Genomic DNA, 23,788 nt, shown 5'->3' on the forward strand with positions numbered 1-23,788 from the left:
GCCTCAGAGTCCTGGAGGCGTGCAGGAGTGAGGCAGAGATGAGTTCTTGTAGATTTAATGAAAAACGGAGGCAAACATCCAAAAACACAAAAAATACTGAGAACCAGATAACCAGCAAACATCAGGGAAAACTCAAATGGGGGGCCAGAGATGAGGAAGCAACTAACAACAAGGAACTCCACAGGTAGAGAATATATGGGAGACAGAACAAAGACTGGGGTAATCAGCTGATATGGAGCAGGTGTGGATGGAAGTGACTAGAAGGGAGCTAGGGGAAATGAGACAGGCACAAATGGGCAATAGAGAGTCACTAAAGACTGGCTTAAATATAGCACTGAACGGAGAAAAAAAAAACAAAGGTCAACAAAACAAAATTGCTTAGAGTGAGAACTGAAAACTAAAAACTCAAAGTCCCAAAAGAGGAGAACCATAGCACTAAAGCGATTAATCTGAGTTAATTTGTCTACGTTCACACTGCAGCCTGAAGTGACCCAAATCTGATTTTTTGGCCCACATCCGACCTGGATTTGATCTTTTCATGGCAGTCTGAACAACACAGATCCGATTTTTTTCCAATCCAACCCAGACTGCTTGGCTATTTGGTCCTGAATCTGAAAACGAATCTGATCTTTTCAAATGCGACCTGTGTCTGAACGGCAAGGTCGCATTCATCCGACCTGAACGCCATTAATACCCAACATAGCTCACTATTCTGCTTCTTGCTATGCAGAAAAGGCAAGAAAAACATCAACCATGGCAGATGATCATGCAGAGAGCAGTATGTATGTTTAACCATCTTGAAAAGATTGTGTTTTTAAGGTTTGGAAAGATAGCTAGATGCTCTCCAGGACTACATCCAGGTTTACTTCCGTAAACACGAAGCACGCTGACTTGTGACATCATTGCATCCTCTACTGCTTATGCAGGACACTTAAGCTGTATGAATGCAGTTTACACAAGAGATCACTTATAAGTCACATATATATGGAAATGTGAACGGCAAGGCGAAATAATCGGATTTCACAAAAAAATCGGAATTGAGCATCAAGGCCGCCTTTGTTATCTGCCACTCCTGAAATTTGTCGGATGTTTATGTCAAGCAGCGTTGATAGCTACAGACCCCCAAACTATATGTTGCCTTCAGATCAACTAAAGAAGAGTGAGAGTTTTTGAAAAGTCTTTAAATATAAAGCAAGACCTCTGGAACATTTGTAAGGATGAAACCAATATAGTGATGATGAGTTGTGTTTGCAGACAGCACCAACTCCTCACACACACTGCTGAGCACGGTGGTGGAGGGATGATGACTTGGTCCTGGTTTGCAGTCACATAGCTGGTTAGGATCTGCTTAGTCAAACATGAACCCATCTGTATACCAACATAATCTAAGATTAAATTGTAAGACCAGGTTTGACTGATGAGTCTTGGTCCAAGTAGACCGTACAATCCTAGAAGCAAAGATGTAAACCACCACATAAAGAGGACGAAAAAGTCAATCAAAACTGCTGAATCAGTGGGTGCAATTTTCCACAAACATCTTTTCTCGTTTGTTCTACATTTACTTGAGAACATCTGAAATTATTTGTGTTGTTTTTTTGTGCACTTGAGATTACATTTAGCTAATTTCATAGCAGTAGATAAAATTAAAGCTTTGTAAACCTGGCATTTTCTATGAACTTCAGAAAATAAAACCAGTATATTCCTCCGATGCTAAGATTTTTTGTGTTGTCCTGTTATGGTCACTGTAGTTATGGTTCCAGGAGCGCCTCCCTCTGGCCATGTCCCAGGAACACGGCTCATCACTTCAAGCCGTCCAGCAGCTCATGAAGAAGAACCAGGTAAGAAAATCAGCATGTATTGTTATTGTGACTGAATGCAGCGCTGCTGCCTGAGTGATTAATTGGCTAGATAATAAAACTATTAACTAACATAAATCTATATATATATATAATATTAAACCCTTTATAGGGCAGGGAACCATTTTTAATCACTTGTATATCCCTTACAAATGTAGTTTCCTGTCCCTCAGTGAGGTCTAGAAGCACAAAACATTTATATCCAGCTGTTCAGCAAAGATACTGCTACATGACGGTACATATTATTTTGGCATTTGACCAATTAGATGAGCCCTTGAATAATATATTACCTACTGTAGATTAAGTGTAAAAAAAAAAAAAAAAAAAAAAAAAACGAATAAGTCAAGAAAAAAAGGTGAAAAGCTAATTGAAAAGTTAAAAAGTAAAGTCCATAATACAAACAAGAAACCAGGAGTCCAAAAATACCAAAAAAGACACCATGGAGACATCAGGGGAATCACAACACAAGGAGGAAGGCGCAGAGAGATGAAGTTTGAGCATGTAAGACGACATCAGACAAGGACCCAGCACTGAAAAACTGAACAGGGAGAGTATTTAAAGAAGACTTAAACAAACAGAGGATTAACGACCAGATTGGGACCAGGTGTGCACAGAGCAGAGCAGAAAAGGAGCTAAGGAAAAAGGAGAACACAAGAGGGAAGCAGAGGGCAACAAATAAGAACCTAAAAACTGAAAATAACCAGAAAACACATCAAAATCACAATGAAACCACTAAGACTATAAAACATTGAGCAAAGTAAAACTAAATACTTAAAAAGAAAAACAAAACAGAGCCAATACTGAAACAGTAACTAAGAATTAATCAGAGAACACAACAAAATAAAAATTAAACCACTAAAAACTAGAAAACAAGGAGTAAAGCAAAACTGAACACTCAAAGAAAACATAACAGAACCAAGACTAAGACAGTAACTGAGAAAAAAACAAAGAACACAATAAACTAAGGATTAACCCACTAAAACTAGAAAACAAGGAGCAAAGCAAAACTGGATACTCAGAAGAAAAAACATAACAGAAACAGAAACCTGACAAAAAGCAACCATTTTGGAAACTGCTTGAGGGAATCACAAAGTTTGATGACAATGATGTAATGCTGACTAAATTAAGAGGAACATTTCACCTCTGCCTTAACCTTCAACATGTGATTTCATTTGGATCAAACATAAATGAAAGAACCATGGACTGCTTTTCTTCCAAATGCATGCACAAAGCCATTTCAAATAGGTTTCTTGACTCGTTGCAGACACTTCAAAGAGAGCTGGAGGGACACAGGAGCAGAATCGAAGATGTCCTGGAGAGGGCAGGGATCATTGCCTCCATTAGGAGCCCAGAGGCTGACTGCGTCAGAGCAGGTCATGACCAGCTGGCCCAGCTGTGGGCTCTGCTGTGGGCTGAGACAGAGAGGAGGCAGCTGGTACTGGACGCCATGTATCAAGCCCAGCAGTATTACTTTGACACAGCTGAGGTCGAGGCCTGGTTAAGTGAGCAGGAGCTGCACATGATGAATGAGGAGAAGGGAAAGGTCAGTTATTTGACAAGCTATGGAAACAAAATATTTAAGGATCAGTGTTTTGAAAATTATTCATTACAAAAAGGTCTTTGTGTGTCACTGACTGCTTGAACTGCAGGATGAGCCGAGCACGCTGCAGTTGCTGAAGAAACATTTGCTCCTGGAGCAAACCATCGAGGACTACGCTGAGACCATTGGCCTGCTGTCACAGCAGTGTCGACAATTGCTAGAGATGGGACATCCAGACAGGTGAGCTCTAAAACACACAGAATCTCACAAACTGCCTCACGTCACAAACAGAGAAAATGACCAAACCATTACAGGGAGAGCTCTCTATTAATACGTTTAGCTGAATTAGGAAATCATGTGAAATATTCTAATGTTTTTCAGTACACAACAAAACTGATCTTACAACCAAAAATAAGATTTAAAAAAATAGTTGATAGCCAATATCAGCATGTATTGTTCTTCCAGGATAGGATTAACATATTTCTACAAAGCGCTAAGAAATAGATAAAATGGCTTAATTGGTAAACCTTAATAATCCCAAATAATAACTTATACTGAAAGATTTGGTTATGAAACCACTGATTGGATGTGCTATTGGTACTGCTGTTCTTTTGTAATTGTGCTGTTGACGCCAGGTTCACATCCATATAGAAAGTGCTTAATAGTAAACAGGCGGCGCAGTGGGATGATCTGAAAATGCTGGGTCTGTGTTTTAATTAAATATTGAAATTAGGAACAAATGTAACGTTACTCGAGTTGTGATAGAGGATTATTTTAAATGAGAGACCAAATCAGCTCAGAGTTTACCATTTAAGTTACCACTAGCATCTAATGTTAGCGATCAGCGTGGTTCATGGTGCTAGAATTACTATCATGTAATCTCTGCATGTTCAAGAACAGGGGTCTTCAACGTTTTCCAGGGCAAGGAACCCAAAACTGATGGTGAGATGGAGTGGGGACCCCCTAATTATATTTATTTTATGAAATTGTGTTTTATCAAACTGGTCCTATAGTCACTCTATTACAGATGGAGTAATGTAACGAAATTAATTTCGCCCTAGGATTATTAAAGTATTTCTATTTCTGATTCCTGGTTGATGGGACAGGTGTTGTTAATGAAACGGTGCCCAGCTTGAAGGAGCTCCTGTGTGTCACTGAGTCTGTGCATTGATGACTGAAGACATCTTCTGCTCCATTTATCTGTTTACTACAGTGTGTTGAATTCATGTCAATGTGTAATTAAACAACATTTCAATTAGTGGGAAAAATTGGGGGAATATTTAAAAAAAAGTCTAATCAACCAAAACTTTTGCGACCCCCATGCAGTACCTCTGTGGACCCCCTAGGGGTCGCGGACCCCCTGTTGAAGACCTCTGTTCTAGAACAATCTGGCCTAGCGCCTTCTTATTACAGAAACCTCCCAAAGAGTGACAATCTTTTTGTTCAATTATAAAATGAGGTTAGAAAGCCCGAAGAACATGTTTCATTGTACTTAAGTTATCCATTATGTTATCTGCTAATTGTGCAGCTCTCTTTTGCTGCCTTATGGCCTAAATGAACTGGAGGCATGTCTCAACATGTCATTGAAAATTCAGCTTCTTAAATGTTTTGGGCTCTTTCTCTATTTCTCACTTCATATTTAAACACTGTTGCTGAGGTTAGCTAGATTTGAGTCTACATCACACAGTGACAGCATCCACACAGAAGAGAGTTGTTATCCTGACCTGATATTGCTTTGATATGATGAGTTCACTAATCAAAAATAAATTGTTGTATTTTTTAGTATCCCCTACTAATCAAGAATTGAAAATAAGTTAAAACTTTTGATCACCAGTACCTTTGTGTACCTCTACTTAATGTGGTAATTATTGTAAAATATCTTTTTTAAATGCTAAGCAGTCTACTGCATGTGAACTGTTTAAAGTATAGCTTGATTTTCCCATTGTTTCCAATCCTTCATTTTTCCAGTCTTTTTGTTTTCCTCCCCAGCGAACAGATCAGCAAGCGTCAGTCGCAGATAGACCGACTGTACGTGTCCCTGAAGGACCTGGTGGAGGAGAGAAAGAGCCGCCTGGAGCAGCAGTACTGGCTGTATCAGCTCAACAGGGAGGTGGACGAGCTGGAGCAGTGGATCGCCCAGAGGGAAGTGGTCGCCAGCTCGCCAGAACTGGGCCAAGACTTTGAGCATGTCTCCGTAAGTTTGTCTTCAGATGTTTGTGGATGAAGCAGACATTTTCTCTCATTTGGATTAGATATTTATCAGGCTAGACAAAGCCTGGTCTTTTAAAAGATAAAAGGCTTATACTACAGTACAAAATTATTTAATCAAAGATATCTTCTCAGCTAAAACATTGTTCTTGGTTTTTAAATGAGGACAATTTAAAATGTTAAATGATTTAATGTTATTATTTTCCTGAATATATCTTTTGACAGAATATTTAGATTCAACTTTAAGTTTAGAAATGTGGAAATGTTTCGATATTTTGAATAAAAAAAGTATCTATGACATGGAGTATCTATCTATCTATCTATCTATCTATCTATCTATCTATCTATCTATCTATCTATCTATCTATCTATCTATTTATCTATCTATCTATCTATTTATCTATCTATCTATCTATCTATCTATCATCTATCTATCTCCAATAAGAATCATTTTCTTTATTTAATTTGTTTATGAAGAGATAATACAAAGTTGTGCACATTATATAGAGTTTGCATGACTTGTATAGTTTCTCTAACTTTGAAAACATGAAAACAATAGAACAGAAACACAAAATGACACATATATGAATAGATTAGAATGGAGTAAGATAAGAATGTTTTCAACATTTTTTTAAATCTTTATTTATTTTCATTATTCTACACATTAAGAAGATAAAGATTTGAGGTACGCCACTAAAGGTGCCCACTTGCAAATTAATCTAGCCGAATTCCCCCTCACAGTAAATGTTTTTTTTTCTACACTCACAAATATTCTTACAGTTATTTGCTGTTGTAATATAGATGGAGATGTATGAGAACTTACAACTTAACAGGAATTACTTTCAACATGTAAATCCATGTACATAAAATCTTGTTTGGACCAGGCTATAATATGTGGTGAGAGATAAACTGGAAATAAAGCTCTGTTTGTACAGAGTCCTAACATTAGGGTTCTTTGAAATCTCTTTAGAGTCTTTAGGGATCTGCAGGTTGTTCAGATCTGTCCATGAAACGGGAGTAAAAAGAGGCGAGGTCGACAATTTGGGAGCTCAGTGTAGGAGGATTTATAAAAATAAATACCAGTTGTTTTATTTCCTTTTGTCAATTTTTTTTTTAATATGTAATTTACTTCACCTTCCATCATGTGAATCTGTATTATTTCACTAAGAGAAATAGCATCAAAAAAGCATTTAGAGGGGAGAAACAATTACTTTATTTATATCATGTTAAGCTCAATGTTTGTTTTTTTTTATCCCGTTTCTTTGATCTAAAATGCTTCCAGGTTCTCCAAGAAAAGTTTACAGAGTTTGCCTCGGAGACGGGAAGTGTGGGGCAGGAACGTGTGACGGCCGTCAACCAGATGGTGGACGAGCTCATAGACTACGGTCACTCTGAGGCCGCCACCATCGCTGAATGGAAGGACGGGGTTAATGAAGCCTGGGCCGACCTGCTGGAGCTGATGGAGACCAGAGCGCAGATGCTCGCTGCGTCACACCAGCTGCATAAGTTCTTCTCAGACTGCAAAGAGGTAAGACACTGAGATTGTTAATATCGTATGTAAGACATCCGGAAACGATGCTGCAGCAGGTATACTTATGATGTTTTTAGGGATTCTTGCAAAGCCCTCTGGATATTTATGAAAATATATTTACTCTGTATTTGTTTTCCTTTAAACAGATTCATGTAACCCACCCTAAAACTTATTAATTTACAGATTTTGGCTCAGATAGAAGACAAGCACCGCAGACTACCAGAAGTTCGGGCTCGGCAGGGGAGCACCTCCAACACCAGCACCCTGCAGAGACTCCTGCAAAACTTCGAACAGGACATCCAGCTGCTGGTCACTCAGGTACAGCAGCTCTATGAGAGAGAGTATAGCTGACAGCTTCTAGCTGCTGCTTGAGTTTGTTTGGTTTTCTAGTTTTTAAAAGTTTTCCTTTAAAATTTTTTAAATCCTGATTTCCAAACCTGTGGAGAATCCTCAGGAAAAAAGGGGGGCTGTTAAATAAGTTAAAGGTATTTTCATCAGAATTGTCTTTGGTCAACTAATTATAGAGGGATCAAAATTGATCTGTCTTTTAGTCAAACTGTCTTTTAGTTTAGTAAATTTTACTCAGAAATATTTCCTGTATTTGATGCAAAGTATTGAAAATTAAAGACAATACTGAAGCTAATCATTTATTTTCTTTATTTAGAAATATTCATATATACAGTAGTTAAAAAAGATGATTCTTGCTTTTTGCCTCTTAGGTAATAAACCTTTAGAACAAAAAATTATGGTCAAACTTTTTCCATGACTATATTCATGTACTGTATAAAATCATCTCTAGAGGTTTGTGATTTTGAGTTCTGCCAGCAGGCCCAGCAGCTGTGTTCAGTGCGTCATTTGAATAAAAAACTCTGCTGTTTATGCATTGTTCTGGTTTTTTGTTCCACTGCTCTGTCAGGTGCGTCAGCTGCAGGAGAGTGCGGCCCAGCTGAGAACGGTGTATGCAGGAGAGAAGGCCGAAGCCATCGCCTGTCGGGAGCACGAAGTGATGCTGTGCTGGAAAGAGCTGCTGACATCATGCGAAGAGTGTCGACTGCAGATCACCACCGAGACGGACAAGCTGAGGTTCTTCAGCATGGTCCGGGATCAGATCATGTGGATGGAGTCAATCATCTGCCAGATAGGCACAGGAGAAAAGCCAAGGTACATACAGATAAATTATACAAAGAACCCCCAGCAACTGGAGATTTATTATCATAATAAACCAGACAATAAAAGTTAAATAAGAATATATTTTTTTTCCTTTCTGTTCCCTTAACCCAGGGGTCGGCAACCCGCGGTCGGCTAAAGAGCCGCATGCGGCTAAAGAAATTTATGAAAATCGTTTTTTTTGTTTGTTTGTTTTAATATGGTGTGCAGGAGGTCAAACAAAAAATAATTATGTTTTCCAATGCTGTAAACATTTGTATAATAAATACATTTAAACAATAATTTGCGTCATAGCCATAGAGATCAGTGGTCATAACTTGCAACCAGCGCTGCGTGGTACCAGGCAAACAAAGCTGCTGGAGTGTCTCGGACCATGGATCCCAAAGGGGACAAAAGGAAAATAGCTGATGAGAAAAGAGGATTCAAAGGATGGACTGAATCATTTGCTTTCATTATCAATGCGGAAGGATTGCCTGCATTTTTGCTTTGTAATGAGAGGTTGGCAAAAAATAAAAATAAAAATTTGGAAAGGCATTTACAGGGAAGGCAAGCTAAATATGCAGCCAACAACCAAGCTGGGAGAAAGAGAAAAAGCGTGATTGCAGAACTTCTGGATAAATTAGAGGAGAGCAAATATAGATTTAAGAAGTGGATTGCATTTCCAAACTCCACTACTGCTGCTAGTTTTGTTGCAAGGATGGAAAACCGTCCACAGATCAAACAGGTTGGTTTCTGATGCAAGGATGAGAACTTTCTTCCATTTTTCCCCCAAATCCTGAAACTAAAAATCACACCAAGGAACGCTGGGATGTGGGATGTCAGGGCTAGAGAGCTCTGCTATCATGGGTGTCAGTTCCTGTTTGGTTCCTCATGACTCAATCAACTCCTCCCAACAGAAGCACGTCCAGCGTAGAAAGATTCCTTTATCGTGTTTCTATAATTTTCATCAATGCAACAAAACTTAAACCGCGCGGTGAAGGGCAGTTAAGCGGCGCGCGATGGGAACGTTCACTGCTCGTCCCTCACCTCATGCTGCTATGTGTGCTCGATGATAAACATTTAATCATGAATGCTTATTATATATTGAAGCCCACACAGTCCTTTTCTATAGTTGGATAATACACTTAGAGCCTGTGTTTCCATAAGAGGCATGTATGAGACTTTTACATTTTTGCGGCTCCAGACATATTTATTTTTTGTTTTTTTGGTCCAATATGACTCTTTGAGCAGTTTGGGTTGCCGACCCCTGCCTTAACCTTTTGGAAAAAAGCTGAAAGGTTCATTATTTTCTATGGAAATTAGCTTCAGGAGCCTTTTTCTAAGGACCAGGGTTTTATTAAGGAAAAAAAAACAACATATATTTCCAATGTAGAAATCTACCCAAGAAAACTATGACGAAGTATTAGGGGCAGTTTAGAGATTTCGCTCTTTTTCTCCAGAATAAAGTTGTAACATTACAAGAATAAACTCGTAACATTATGAAAATAAAGTCGTAACATTACGAGAATAAAGTCGAAACATTACGAGAATACCGTTGTGACATTACGAGAATAAAGTAGTAATAATATGAGAATAACGTCATACCATTACGAGAATAAATCGTAACATTACAAGAATAAAGTTGTAACATTACGAGAATAAAGTCATAACATTACGAGAATAAAGTTGTAATAATATGAGAATAAAGTCGTAACATTACGAGAATAAAGTCATAACATTACGAGAATAATGTAACATTACAAGAATTAAAGTTGTAATAGGAGAATAAAAGTTGTAACAATAGGAGATTAAAGTCGTAATAATATGAGAATAAAGTCATAACATTACGAGAATAACGTAACATTATGAGAATAAAGTCATAATAATATGAGAATAAAGTTGTAAAATAACGAGAATGAAGTCCTCATACCACAACCTGTTTCAGAAAGAAAGCTTCGAACTCCGACCAGCACCACCAATCAGCAACCTGAGTCCACTCTGATATACTGCCCAATTTGATGCTGGTGCTAAAAGATTTCCTGATTTGTCAAGCCAATGCCAAAGTATAACTTTACATGATGCTCAACATTCCTCATTTTAGGGAAGAAGTGCTTCTTGTAAGAGTCGTCATAAAATACAACTTTATTCTCGTATTATTACGACTTTATTCTCTTAATGTTACGACTTTTTTGTTATAATGTTATGACTTTATTCTCATAACTGAATGACTTTATTGTTGTAATGTTATGACTTTATTTTTGTAATTTTACGACTTTATTGTCAAAATAAAATAAAATAAAAATCTCTAGCCTGGCCCTAATACTCCCTCATAAGAAAGCAAAGCTGGTGAGTGGGACAAATACGTATGTTGTCGTGAACCTGTAGTACTCTTAGCTTTGGGGCTAGAGAGTGTTAAGCAGTTCTAGTTAGCTGATTTGCTCAAGTGTGGATAACTGGTATTTAAGGTTTAAAATTTGCCTGCCTTCTGGAGTTTCTGCTGCAGGGAGCGGTGTTGTTTATTACCTGGATAAGGGAAGATTTTTGGTTTACATTTTGTTAGAAATATACTATAAAATTAACCAAAGTGATTCTCATTTGTCATCCGGTATGGAGGTAAGATTCTCTATAAATAGTTGGTCCTTCCAACAACAACATCTTAATCAAGTGTTTCTTGCATCAATTTCAAACCTAAAAATAAGGAGTGGAACTATTTCTGCAATGTGTTTACTTCCTGATTTAGAAACCACTCATATTAGAAGCAGAATCATGGCAGCCAGTAGGATTGGCTGAATGGTCTTCTCTCATCAGTTTGAATTTAGTTGTGTTTGTCCTCGTCTCTTTTTAATTTTACTACCTGAATTGAGGAAGTCTGCTTTTGTTTGTTAAAGTCTGGTTTTCTGCTAGTTTGACAAAAAACAACCCTTAAAAACAAATCACATTATTTTTTCTGAAGAGCATATTAGTTGAAGGTTTTTCCATGGTTTAGAGTAACACAATTCTTTGTTATTCCTGCAGGGACGTGTCATCGGTGGAGGTGCTGATGAATTATCACCAAAGCCTTAAGAGTGAAGTGGAGGCCCGCAGCCAGAGCACCCTGGAGTGTATCGAAATGGGAAAAATGCTGCTGGCTGCTAGAAACCCTGCTGCTGAGGAGGTGAGATGATGTCTGGTATAACAGGCAGGCATCATTATCAGGGGTTGTGTTAACCAAAATATTGATGATATTTGTTTGTTTATTTTTTAAGATAAAGGCAAAAACCAAAAGCCATCTGTCATTGTGACACAGCAATTCACATCATCACCACTAGGAGGTGTTTAGTTTAGATATTTGAATAAGTGTAATTGAAAAAAAGAGGTGATTTGTTAAAATATATCATGTGTAGTGCCACCTCTGATCAGTGATCAGAAAGCTCAATGTAAACTTTACCAAATTAATGTTGAAAATAGCATAAGTTAGAAAAAAGACATGTACAGAAAAGCAGGTAACCTCAAGAAAAGTGCATAACATGTTTCTATAATTATTCATTAAGACACCAACAGACTTATTACAAGGATGTAAAAAAAACTCAACAGCTGCTGGAAGGATCTGTCATTATCCTCCTTTGTGCGCCCAGGATGCAGCTACTGTGGGAACTTTCAAATCAGATGTTTGATATTTGGTCAAGATTATCATTATGAGGCTTATTTCAGTCTTTGTTCTGGCACAAGATATGACGTTTTTTTGAAAAATGCTTTTTTAACATAATTTTTAACATAATTTCACTAACTTCTTTGTTGGTATAATTTCAGTTGATAAAACAAAGCACACACAAAAAAACTACAAAAAAAACATGGAAATTATTCCCACAGGAACAAAACTCTTTACTGGATTCTATTTAAAATTTTCCTGAATACTTTCATTCTTGAACTTTTTTCAGCATTTTTTTTTTTTTTTTTTTTATTAACTAGCTTGAAATTACTGTATATACCAAATAAACCAGATCTCTACATACAGAGTAGGTAAAAGAAAAAAAAAAAAGAAAATTAAGTTTTATACTCTCTGACATTAAAGGAAATTTAACTTTTTATTTTTAGCCATTGAGGATGATCAAACGTATTTTATGCCTGCTTTTCACCCATAGGCCCAAAACATGCTGTACTTTAGTGCACATGCCTGTTTAGCTCTTGTGAGCCAGATAAACAGTTTTTATGGGTTGGATTTTGTCTGTGGGCTTTGAGTTCGACACATAGTTTAAACTAGTAAAGTTCCAGATAGTGGTTCTAAATTCTCCTCCGGATAGCCTGCCAGATTTCTTTTAATTTTCTTTTGTATTTGAAGAATATAAGTTTGGATTCAATGCTGGTGATCTAAGCAGACCCCAAACAAGAAAAGTGGTGGAAAAAAGTGATGTCTGTTAGAATCCTAATGGTCTGTTTCTAGATTTTCCCTTCATTCATCTGACGGTTACAACCTGTGATGTTCTAATTATGAAGTTGCTGGTTTTGAATCTCAGATTAAAGAAAAGCTGGAAAAGGTGATTTCCAAGCAGCGGGAGCTTTTGGAGAAGTGGGACAAGCACTGGGAGGTTTTACAGCAATGTGAGTGCACACAAATCTTTGGTGGGTACATGGAGAAATGACCATGTTCTTTTTCGTAAATATTGATCCTGTTTCTTCTATTCTCCCGTTAGTGTTGGAGGTCCATCAGTTTGCCCAGGAGGCAATGGTGGTGGAGGCCTGGCTGACCGCTCAGGAGCCGCTGATCAATAGCAAGGAGCTGGGAGGGAGCGTGGACGAGGTGGAGCAGCTCATACGCCGACACGAAGCCTTCAGGAAAGCAGCCGCCACCTGGGAGGAGAGATTCAGCTCCCTGCGACGCCTCACTACGGTAATATCTGTTATCGACACCATGTTGTTCCAAACTACTTAGACCATTTGGCAAGAGCTGATGCAAACAGGAGAGAAGACGTCCAGAGGAAGGTGACCGCAGGTTTTATGTTGTAGGAGTCATTAATTACCTTTTAATGTGGCCAATAACCAGCACAACTCAACTAAAGAAACAAACAAATAAGCTAGCAGTAAAACCTTGAAACTAAATATAATAAACTGGCTGCACACTTAAAGAAATGCTTAGCTGAACAGCTTCTTATTTGATTTTTGCATTAAGTCCTCTAGATTTCACACCTGTTACCAAATATATTGAATCTAAGAAGCCTGGAATAAAGCCCTCTAATAGGGTTTTCCTCATATTTCCTACTCAAACGCTTTGTAGTGAATTTACAAAAGATTAAAAAAAAAAAAGATCTAATTTGCTAAAGTTTCAGTCAGGAGTTGGTCCTTATATACTGTCAGGAAACAGAGAGCAGCAGAGATTCTGAATGGGTCAGAGGAATTACCAAAAGGCAGTGATCATATTCTACTAATGAAAAACATTCCTGTGTTCTTCTAAATGTCTCAATCTGTGCAGAAAAGAAGACTTTTCTTCTAAACATCTAAGTCTGACTAACATTTAACCACTTGGAGCGTCCTGGTGAACCCCTTTAACAGAGGTGTAATGGAAGTTTTGCTCTCCTAGCAGTCTTCCACCTATAACCCACTCATCAGCCTCTGGTTTCCTCCCATGTTCTTTTCAATCAGTAACAAAAACCAGTGTAGTCGAGAACCTACTCAAACTGGAAACTCATTTATCTGCTATTGACTCGATGCTTTCAGAAAATGCTTTGAAAAGCTACTAACTAAATATTACACTATTACTTATATTTCCCTTCCAGCTGGTATGATGTCCCAGGTCTTGAAATCTGCTCCATGGACCATTTCAGCAAAAGCCATAATGCTCAACTTGTGAAAGTAAAAATGTTGGGCCTCCAAGAAAACAACTCTTAGTCGCTATGCAAAAAAATTAAATAAAATACTACAGACCTTCCTCCATTTTTGCCCTTTTCACAAAATTTTGAGGAAGCCTTGTTCATTATGTCTACTAATAGTTGCATCTCTTAACGTACTCAATGTAGAGATGGCTTTTATTGATTGATTAAAAATTGACTGTTTTGAAGATTCATTTATAGGAAAATGTTCCAAGCTCTAAATCAATGATAATTTCTGCCACTTCCAACAAAGAGAAGCTACAAGTTGGGTGGATTTATGGATGTGATAAAGGTTTTTAACCATGGAACACTGAATATTTCAAAATATGTATGGGTCATAAAGCAGTGTCTGGATTGTCTACACCAGAGGTCGCGGATTATTGAACCGCGGTCCAGATCCGGACCATCCTGCTGGCTAATCTATACGAAACCTGATTTAAAACATTTATAAATTACTGCATGTTGTCAGACGGCCGTGTCTTACTTCACTTGCGCCGCTTCTCCTGTTAATACGGTAAAGCCATCCTAAGTGTCCAGCACCAGGCTCTACGTGATACAAATTAGCCAATGAGCTGCTGTCAGTCTGGGTTGCTGCTGCTGCTACTTTTAGACACAGCAGGCAAACCTGTGGCAAGCCGGGTGATGGGAAAGAAGGAGAAGATGATGAGAAAAAGAAAGAGGAAGGGTGGACTACTGGAAGAACTGCAGTGAGCTAGTGAGAGAAAAGTGAAATGGTGCTCAAAGATGACCCTGCACATTTAGAGCATGTTTGGCTCAACCTGCTGCTGTGAGGCAGGATTCTCCACCATGAACAGAATCAAAAATAAATATGGATCCAGCTCACGAATAAACACCTTGATATGTGCTTTAGAATGACTTTGTCTCCATTTAAACCCAGGTTTAAAGCCTTGCAGGGCAGCATAAAGCTCACTGCTCTCATCATAAGCCATTAAAAAAAAAAAAAAAACTAACGGTTGGTTCAGATGTTTTATAAAATATGTGAATTAGGAAATTGTCTATACACCAAACTGAACGATTGTTCTTCTATACTTCAAAAAACACTTTAGATTTTTTTTTTTTTTTTTTTTTCTTATTTAAGAATTCAATCTATAACATGGAGGCATAAAAACCTCATTGTATTTCAGTGTTAAATTTTGTTTCAAGTAACAGATTGTAATTAAAAATGTCTCCGGACCTTTACTGGTTGATGATTATCTTTATTCAGACCCCACTCATGTTTAATTGGTTCCCCCTGGTCTATGGAGTGGGGGTGTAGGGTCTCCTCTCTGATCCCTTACCTAAACCATAGATGTTCCTCAAGGAAGCAAATTATCCTAGTTTTCAATATTAATGACAATTGTTTCAATGTACTCTTTTATGCTGATGACACTAATTTCTACTCTGAACATTATATACTGCATTTTTAATGTTAAATTGTAAATAACTTTATGATTTACATAAATTATGTTTACTTACTTACTTACTAAAAATATTTATTTATTTATTTTCCCTCTTGAAGGTGGAAAAGTTGAAAGCAGAACAGAGCAAATTGCCCCCAACACCCCTTCTGGGGCGTAAAGTCTTCCTGGACCCACAAGATGCATCCTCCGTTCCAACAACCCTCCCCCGCCTTCCAGTCTCCCCCGTCATGAGACAGACCATCTACGAGCAGAATGAGGCCAGCTCTCCTCCATCTCCTTCGCCTGCCACCCCAACGCCCTCCCCATCAGCTGCGGCTCGCCGGCTGGGGTCCACGGTCGCCAACTACACCCCCGTGATGAACGGATCCAGCTACAGACACAACCTGGAGGCGCGGCACGGTGGAGTGGTGGGTGTGGCAGCTGGACTAGGTCAGCCAGCTCCCTCGTCGATTGCATCTGTTGCCACGGCGGCAATGTTGGTGTCGGCCAATCAGATGCGAGAAAGTACCAGCACTGCAAAAGATCAGGCCACCAAAACCATGAGTTACTTACAGCCGGGGCAGGCGGGAAAGGAGCTTGAGGTGAAATCCTTGCCGTATCTACGGCAACCCAAAATCAAACACTTGGACGATGCTGTGACGCCTTTGATTGTGGCTAGCCGACTGGAGAGAGGCAGAGAGAGGGGTAGAGAACGGGAACGAGGGGGGGGAATGGCAACAGAGCGAGCAGAGGTGGCGGTGATGGCTGAGGTGGTGCTCCAGGAGCCGGGTCGAGAGGGTCTGCACAGCGAGCCCACCAGGGGGCCGCGGGGATCCAGGACCGACCCCCTGGGTCACGCAGAACCTCAGGTCCAGACGTATCAGCGGCAGCTCTCCAGTGAGCAGCTGATCCAGGCGCGCAGAGATGAGCTACCTCAGGAGGTGTGGAGAGAACAAGCAGAGAGGAGGCGGACGCTGGAGAGGCAAACCTCCAGTGAACAGGAGGGCCATGACGGCCGGCGGAGAGAAAGGGACCGGCACCGAGGGGAGAGACAGGAGTCCAGTGATGACATGGGCAGGGAGCAATCAGACAGACGCTCTACAGGAGGGTGAGGCTTATCTTTTCAGTTATGCATCAAAGTGTGTGACTTGTTGAGAAAAAAAAGTTTGATCTATTATCATAACTTTTGTTTTCTATAGAGAGAAGAGAACCACCATGGCAGAGATAGTAGAGCAGCTTCAAGAAAGAGAAGCAGCACAGGTGTGGACTTAAAGCGCAGCTGTGTTTGTTTTTTGTCGTTGTTGTTTGGCTGCCTCCTTCTGGTTCTTTAATACTTCATAGATAAGTCCTCCAACCTTTTCAGGCATACTAACTAGAGCGGAGGTCTTCAACAGGGGGTCCGCGACCCTTAGGGGGTCCACAGAGGTACTGCATGGGGTTCGCTAAAGTTTTGGTTGAAACGACTTTTTTTTATATTCCCCCTGCAATTTTTTTCCCACTAATTGAACTGTCTTTAAATCCACATTAGCATGAATTCAACACGCTGTAGTAAACAGATAAATGGAGGCAGAAGATGTCTTTCAGTCATCAATGCACACATTCAGTGACACACAGGAGATCTTTCAAGCTGGGCACCGTTTTGAGGGCCTTTTCTATAGGACCAGTTTGATATAACACAATTTCATACAATATATATAATTAGGGGGTCCCTGCTTCATCTTGCCATCAGTTTGGGGGTCCTTGGCCTGGTAGAGATTGACCGACATCAGTCTAGCTGATTCCCAATATGTACTGTCGATTTCTTTAGGCTGACATTCCTGTTTGTTCCTCCATCACTTTTTTATTTTTATTCGATTTACGTTTTTTTTCCAAACCCCCTATTTTTTACCCTCCCAAAAAAATCCCCCGCACTTGCCTCATGCCGGAAATCTGCCACGACGGCGGTTAACTTTTTTTTTCACTTCCAAAGAACAGATGATCTCATTCCTTTTTTGAGAACAAACGTCTCACTCATCTGTAGTTACGATGTCGTTTGCTGTTTCGTGTGACGCTGTCAATTGCCAAACTGCAACCTGAGAGTAAAACAGCAGCTACAGGAACTCCGGGGAGCCAAAATGCTCCGTTATTAAAAAGAAAAATCAATTAGATTTTTTAAAATCTTCTGCAACAAAAAATTCACACAGGCCTACTATGACAACAAATTTTACAAAATACGGAAGAGGATTAGGGCCACAGATAAATATTACATACTTTACATATTATTGTGTATAATATGAGAAAAAAGTCAGGATTCTGACTTTAATCTCAGAATTCTTACTTTTTTCTGAGAAATCTGACTAAATTCTGACAGCTAACAAGCATGTTAGCATCACTTTTTTTTTTTCCAGTGGCCCTAATCGTCTTCCATACAAGTCACTATTTAAACTAAAAGAAACATTTATTAACAAGTTAAAGGAAAAAGCAACAATGGATAAGAAATAAAGGGGCCGAAAATGCATGTGCTTTGTGTAATCGCAAAGCATGGCTCCTGAATGCATTAATGAGACAAATGCCTGCAAATATCTGCCGATACAGATACAAGAAAAAACATTAATATCAGCCCAAAATATCAGCAGGTGTATTGGTCTCTCTGATATTAACAGCTAGCAATTTTTGGAAAGTTTAAATCTAGAATTTTCTACACAAAACGTCATTTCTGATCACAATGGTTCTTTAAAACTCCTTTATAGTCATAATTCATTATGACTATAAAGGAGTTTTACTTTATAGTCAGTTTTACTTAAGTATTGTAATGTATTGTAAAGGAAAGATCTGTTGTTGTTTTTTTAATAACAAAAAAAAGTTAGAACTGTAAATGTACAGTCATATGTTTATATTACTGTTTTTTCATATCTTTTTTTTCAAGGCTGCACTTTTAAAAAGATGAAATTGTCCAGAGAGCTGTTCCAAACGAAATTTCTTTTTGTTTTACACTTGTGTAAACACATTTGTGTAAACAAAATGACAAATAAAATTTGTCTAAGTCTAATTTTTAATATGTTTAATCCATTTAATCTAATGCAGTTTGTTTTTATTTTATTTCTCTGTCACATAACCCCTGCAGGGTTATGTGACAGGGGTTATGTTTACATCCATTTGACCAAAAAAATGTACAGTATGTTATAAAAAGTTATAAAAATTATGTCATAATTTTTCAATTTAGGCAGACATTAGAAAAAAAGTATATTTTACGTCTATATTAATAACAGAGAAATCGGAATCTAGCTTTACAAAAATCTGTGATCAAAAATTAGCCACAAAAGCTGCAATCTGTGCATCTCTAACAACTTTGGCTAATCTGTTTCACCTATTACCTCAAGAATATTTCAACTGCTTCCCTTTGTAGCATTTAGACTACAAGTTTAAGTTTTTTTTTTTTTTTTGTAAAGTTGTATTCCATATTCCAACAGCAGAGGATACTGTCAAAAGAAAAACCCTCAGAAAACATCAATAGATCAGGACCTTTTTTGAGATCTGACAACATCTACTTGCATGCAGGAATCTTAAGCCACTGGGAATTTTTACAGTAGTTTCAAAAAGTTGCATTAAAATTTACTAAATTCAACAAACAGCCCACCTTCGTTTCTCTCAGGCTCGTGGTGAGGTTCCCCGCCTGCCCAACGGTATACCAGAAAAGTCTTCCCGTCTTGACCGGCCCAGAGCCAGGGACAGACCCAAACCAAGACGAAGGCCTCGTCCCAAAGAGCCAGGAGAGACAACGCGGAGGTCCAGATCTGCTCCAGCTCAGAGCAGCCAGACGGCCCCCCAACCACCAACCCATACAGCACACCATGAGGGCTTCCTTTTCCGCAAGCTGGACATCGAGAGCATGAAGAAAAGCACCAATAGGTGGGTCTTCAGGGTCATAAACAAGAGTAACTAGTGGAGGTTTCATAGACAGTGGATGCACCCTGGTGTCATGAGGATCCAAATTAAGGAATTCTGATGACTAAATTATTAAGTAATTTCATAAAAAGTTTCCTCATTCATTTTTTTTAACCATCTGGTTGAAAATCAGAAATAATGTTACTATATTCTTGAATACATCCCTGTTGTGTTTATTGAATGATCAATGGCAACCGGGCGCAAGTTAAGCATGCAGAGTTACAACTGCAACTGCATCCGATTTGTTTGGACGATGCATGACGGACACTGACTCAGCTGACATGTGGTCCTTACAGGCTGCAAGCAAATCAAGCACGCTGTAGTGCTGGTCAGTTGATGATATTAGCTTTTTACTGTAACCCTAACCGGCTTTCTCTTCTCCACTACAACCAGGTTTCAAACTGGTTTAGTAGATCCATGATAAAGTAGATATGCAAGGTTTTTAATCTGCCTTTCAGTGTTTCTGCCTTTCAGTCCTAAATATGCAACTACAGCACCCTCAAAACATATCTTAGCCATGATTAAGAAAAATGTGCAAAAACTATTAAAATAGTCAAATCTCTCATAAGACATTGTGAGAATAATCAGCCCACAGCATCACAGATCCTTCACCATGGCGAACAGCAGGCATAAGTTGATTTTTTAGAAACGTCCTCCTTTGTTTGACATCACATCCAGAAGCCCTGTCTGTTGCAGGAAAGTATTAGCTCAGTCTCATATTAACAAAATACACAATTCAAGTTAAATTTCCAATATTAAACCTCACATGTTAGTGTTCATAAAATTAGGGCATAAAATGCTTCTTGTTTAGTTTGCTTCCCTCCCAAATAAACAGTTGTTATTTTGATGGTGTCCAACAGTTTTGAATCAGACTTAACAAACCAAAGATACCACTGGTGACTGTAGTTCTCTAACCCCTCTTACCATTCTCCTCTCTCTGCATGAAAGCATTATGGACATGCAGTAGGCTCTCACCCAACCTTGTTTGGGGCATTTCTAATTGTTAGAAATATCTAAATTATGTCCAACATGTAAACATATTTTGCAAATAGGTTATTTCTTTTGCAGTTGTTTTCTGGCCTATGAACATTAATATCTACCTGTCTACTCTAATTAAACAATATATTTTATTGTTTTATACAGTTTGATGGGTGGATTTAAAAAAAAAGTCCTTTTGTCTCAATTTACTAAAAATAAAACAACTAAAAGTTCAAAGGCACTTAGATGAGCAATGATAAATTATATGAAAAGCTATTTAAAAACATCATTTTTTACCCTTATTTTAAATAAAATTTTTGAAGGATTAATAATTATTAAATTGGTGAGTTTATAAGAAAAATAAATACATATTATATCTGAACATTAGATTTTATGCTCTGCTCTACCTTCTTTATTTCTTCAGTACGAAAATTTACTGCTCACCAGACATAGTAATATTTCTCAAGGGTGCTGTAGTTTTTGTCTTGTATATTTTTATACAAGTATGTTAATATTTAATAAATCTTCTTTTTATGTACAAAATGTGAGGACAACAGTTACATGAATTAACAAGAGCCTGAAAAAGCCCCACAGCACGATAAACCGCCCTTGCATGATGCTTACTCTGCTTCCTGAATCAAAAGCACAGCTGAGGCGGGTGGTTTACTCACAGACTAACTGGCTGGATGAAGAATGCTGTGAGAGTGGATCGATCTGCTGGCCATGCACACAAACCCCCACACAGACACACATTTACACCTCCTGACCATCCACAGGCGACCTCCCTCCTTCCTCCATAGGGACACCAGGGACAATGCCTTTCTTTTTCTCTCTCTCTCCACTGCCCCCTCCCCCCGGTGGCTGACCTGATCACGCACAGCCAAAAGCTCATCCAGTTCCAGCAGTGGATGAGACCCACTCATGCGCCCACTCAAGGCAGTGGATGAATGTGATCATATGTACATGCCCTGTAATGTACATAGTAAGGTAAAGCAAAACTGTGAACGGCTTGAATCCAGTGTGAAGCTGCTAACGGCTCCTCGTGGGGCTCATTGAAGCCGCCCACCGTCGAGGCGAGCATTGAGATTCAACCCGTCACTGTTACATCACCACTCTACAAATTATTATTTTCTTTTTCTGTGCATATTAACATTCTGATGAAACAAACAAAAGATTATTTTTTGGACAAAATGCTTGTAAAATATTTTTTTGTGAGAAAAAAGGTAAACATGGCAGGACAGAATAAAGATTTACAATCATTTATCCTCAAGTGTAAAATAGAAAACAAATAAAAGACATTAAAAAAAGCTCTTTTAGAAAGTAAGTGCACCCTTTTATTTCATAGCTCATACAAATTCCCAGTAACTGCTAAAACTGCAGAGTTCTCGTCAAATTACAACAAACCTGAAATTTGACTAGGCCATTGCAGCACTTTCATTCCTTTTTAGCTGCTCTGTTGTAGAATTGCTGCTGCGTTTCCGGGATCATAAACCTGTTGATGATCCAGTTTGGCCCAAGTTTCAAACCCATGTTGTCACATTTGACCTTAGAAAGCTTTGGTAAGCAGAAGAACCAATCAGTGATGGCATTGAGCCCAGGTCATAATGCAACAAACCCAAGTTATCAGCTCTTCACAGCTGATAAACATGGTTCCTGTTTGTTGCATCCAAACACCTCTATTTTGGTCCGTTCTATTCCATAATGTATGTCCATTGGTTCTATCGGATGCTCCTTTACAACTCTACGTCTTTCCTCCTTGTTCTCTTTAAAACAGAGGCTTTCTAGCTGCCTAATAAGCCAGTTTTTGTCTAACTGTTCTGTAATAAGAAGCTATTTGAGGATAATTTTGATGGAAGGTTTAGTGATTGTAGCATGATGGAAGTTTAATCCATTTCCCAAATTAATGACCGTTTGACCAAGGTCATTCCTGATGTCTTTTCATCTCATTTTATTAGGGTTATTACACTGATGATCATAAGTTAGGCCCCGTCCACACGAAGCCGAACCCTGGCCTAAACGCACACATTTTTCACCAAACCAGCCTCTCATCCATACGAAGCCGGCGTTTCGGGGTCTGTAAACGATCTTTTTTTTATTCAGCCTTCAGAGTGGGAAGATTTTGAAACGCCGTTTTCGTTTTCCATCTTTAAGCTCTAACCGCATTTTTTTTTTTTTACACGCATGTGTCATAGCGTCGCCTCTAAACACGCATGCGCGACACAGTATCACAAAAACAATGGCGCCGTACTGTGTTGAATGGTTGCTGCTCATGCTACTCACCCTGCTGTCGGGCTTACAACAGAATCTTCTTCTTCTGGAATATCTCCAGGAAGAACAGAGCAATATCGACAACATAGTTCAGCACCTGAATTTGACTGAACCACGAAAATGGACCCGCAGGGCAACCATGTATAAATATTAGTGCGCATGCCCAACATTTCGTCGCCTATTTTTGCTTTGGCACGACAGCGCCACTTACAGTCCTGGCATACATTTTGCAGCGTTTTCATGCATTCGTGTGGACGATCACATTTATTTTACGTCTCCGTTCTGGAAAATATTAGTGTTTCGTGTTCGTTTTGACTTCGTGTGGACGGGGCCTTAATCAACTGCACTGAATTAGCAGCACTGGGACGCCTTTTCTTCTGAAGTGCTGTATAAACTGTGAGGGTGTACTTAGTTTTTTAAAGACTTCTTGTCAGTTTTAGCTTTATTTTTCATGATCATCAAATCTTTTATTAATTGCAGCCATACTGTTATAGATATTGGGACCTAGACTGTCACATATGTCGTAGATTTCTGTCCACTTGATTCTCTGTGACTTATTTTAAGGTCTTTTCTATCAGGATGTTAAGCTGTACACTGAATCTACATCAAATGCTGTGCACACGTCTATGGCACTAAAGACTCTGTGGTTTGGTTACAGATTTATAGCGCATAATTATTTCTTTATATGTTTAAAAGAGGGCAGCTTTGGAAATAGTTATTTAATCTTGAACAAAATCCGTGAGGTTCATTGTCACTTGAAATGAATGACTAAAGTTGTGTTTGTTTATCAATTGTCTTCATTTTATCTTGTCAAACAGACCAACTCTGCTTCTGCAGATCTTTATTTATAGATCTGGTTGTTTGGCATTGGTGGAATCAGAGCCAATATCTGACATGCCTGAGACCTTTGCACAGTACTTCCCCCTTTTTACTGATAGGCTTCATGCATGTGGTCACTTTAACTGATGTATTGTTGCCTTATTGCAAAAAATGACATTTAACCAAACGCTTCTCCTCTTTTTTGTCTCTTTCACGCTGTGCTTCCGGCTGTCCCTCTGTTCTCCTCTAAGGTAAGTCATACTTAGGCGTCACAC

General features: G+C 38.8%; 1 protein-coding gene across 5 annotated transcripts in view; it reads left to right on the forward strand.

The window, feature by feature from the left end:
* The window catches only part of LOC119796645 (spectrin beta chain, non-erythrocytic 4-like), a 107,409-nt gene that overhangs the window by 77,883 nt on the left and 5,738 nt on the right, over positions 1–23,788 (forward strand). For all 5 annotated transcript variants that reach the window (XM_038305280.1, XM_038305281.1, XM_038305282.1 and 2 more), the window contains 13 exons: positions 1,749–1,838; positions 3,121–3,399; positions 3,506–3,636; positions 5,386–5,590; positions 6,887–7,132; positions 7,319–7,453; positions 8,052–8,296; positions 11,297–11,435; positions 12,775–12,859; positions 12,952–13,148; positions 15,644–16,632; positions 16,724–16,784; positions 19,156–19,412. In XM_038305280.1, the coding sequence (XP_038161208.1) occupies positions 1,749–1,838; positions 3,121–3,399; positions 3,506–3,636; positions 5,386–5,590; positions 6,887–7,132; positions 7,319–7,453; positions 8,052–8,296; positions 11,297–11,435; positions 12,775–12,859; positions 12,952–13,148; positions 15,644–16,632; positions 16,724–16,784; positions 19,156–19,412 (3,059 nt within the window). The remainder of the gene's footprint in view (positions 1–1,748; positions 1,839–3,120; positions 3,400–3,505; positions 3,637–5,385; positions 5,591–6,886; positions 7,133–7,318; positions 7,454–8,051; positions 8,297–11,296; positions 11,436–12,774; positions 12,860–12,951; positions 13,149–15,643; positions 16,633–16,723; positions 16,785–19,155; positions 19,413–23,788) is intronic.

The sequence above is a fragment of the Cyprinodon tularosa genome, unplaced genomic scaffold (genome assembly GCF_016077235.1).
Source record: "Cyprinodon tularosa strain WSP-4 unplaced genomic scaffold, ASM1607723v1 ctg554, whole genome shotgun sequence".
NCBI classification, from domain to species: Eukaryota; Metazoa; Chordata; class Actinopteri; order Cyprinodontiformes; family Cyprinodontidae; genus Cyprinodon; species Cyprinodon tularosa.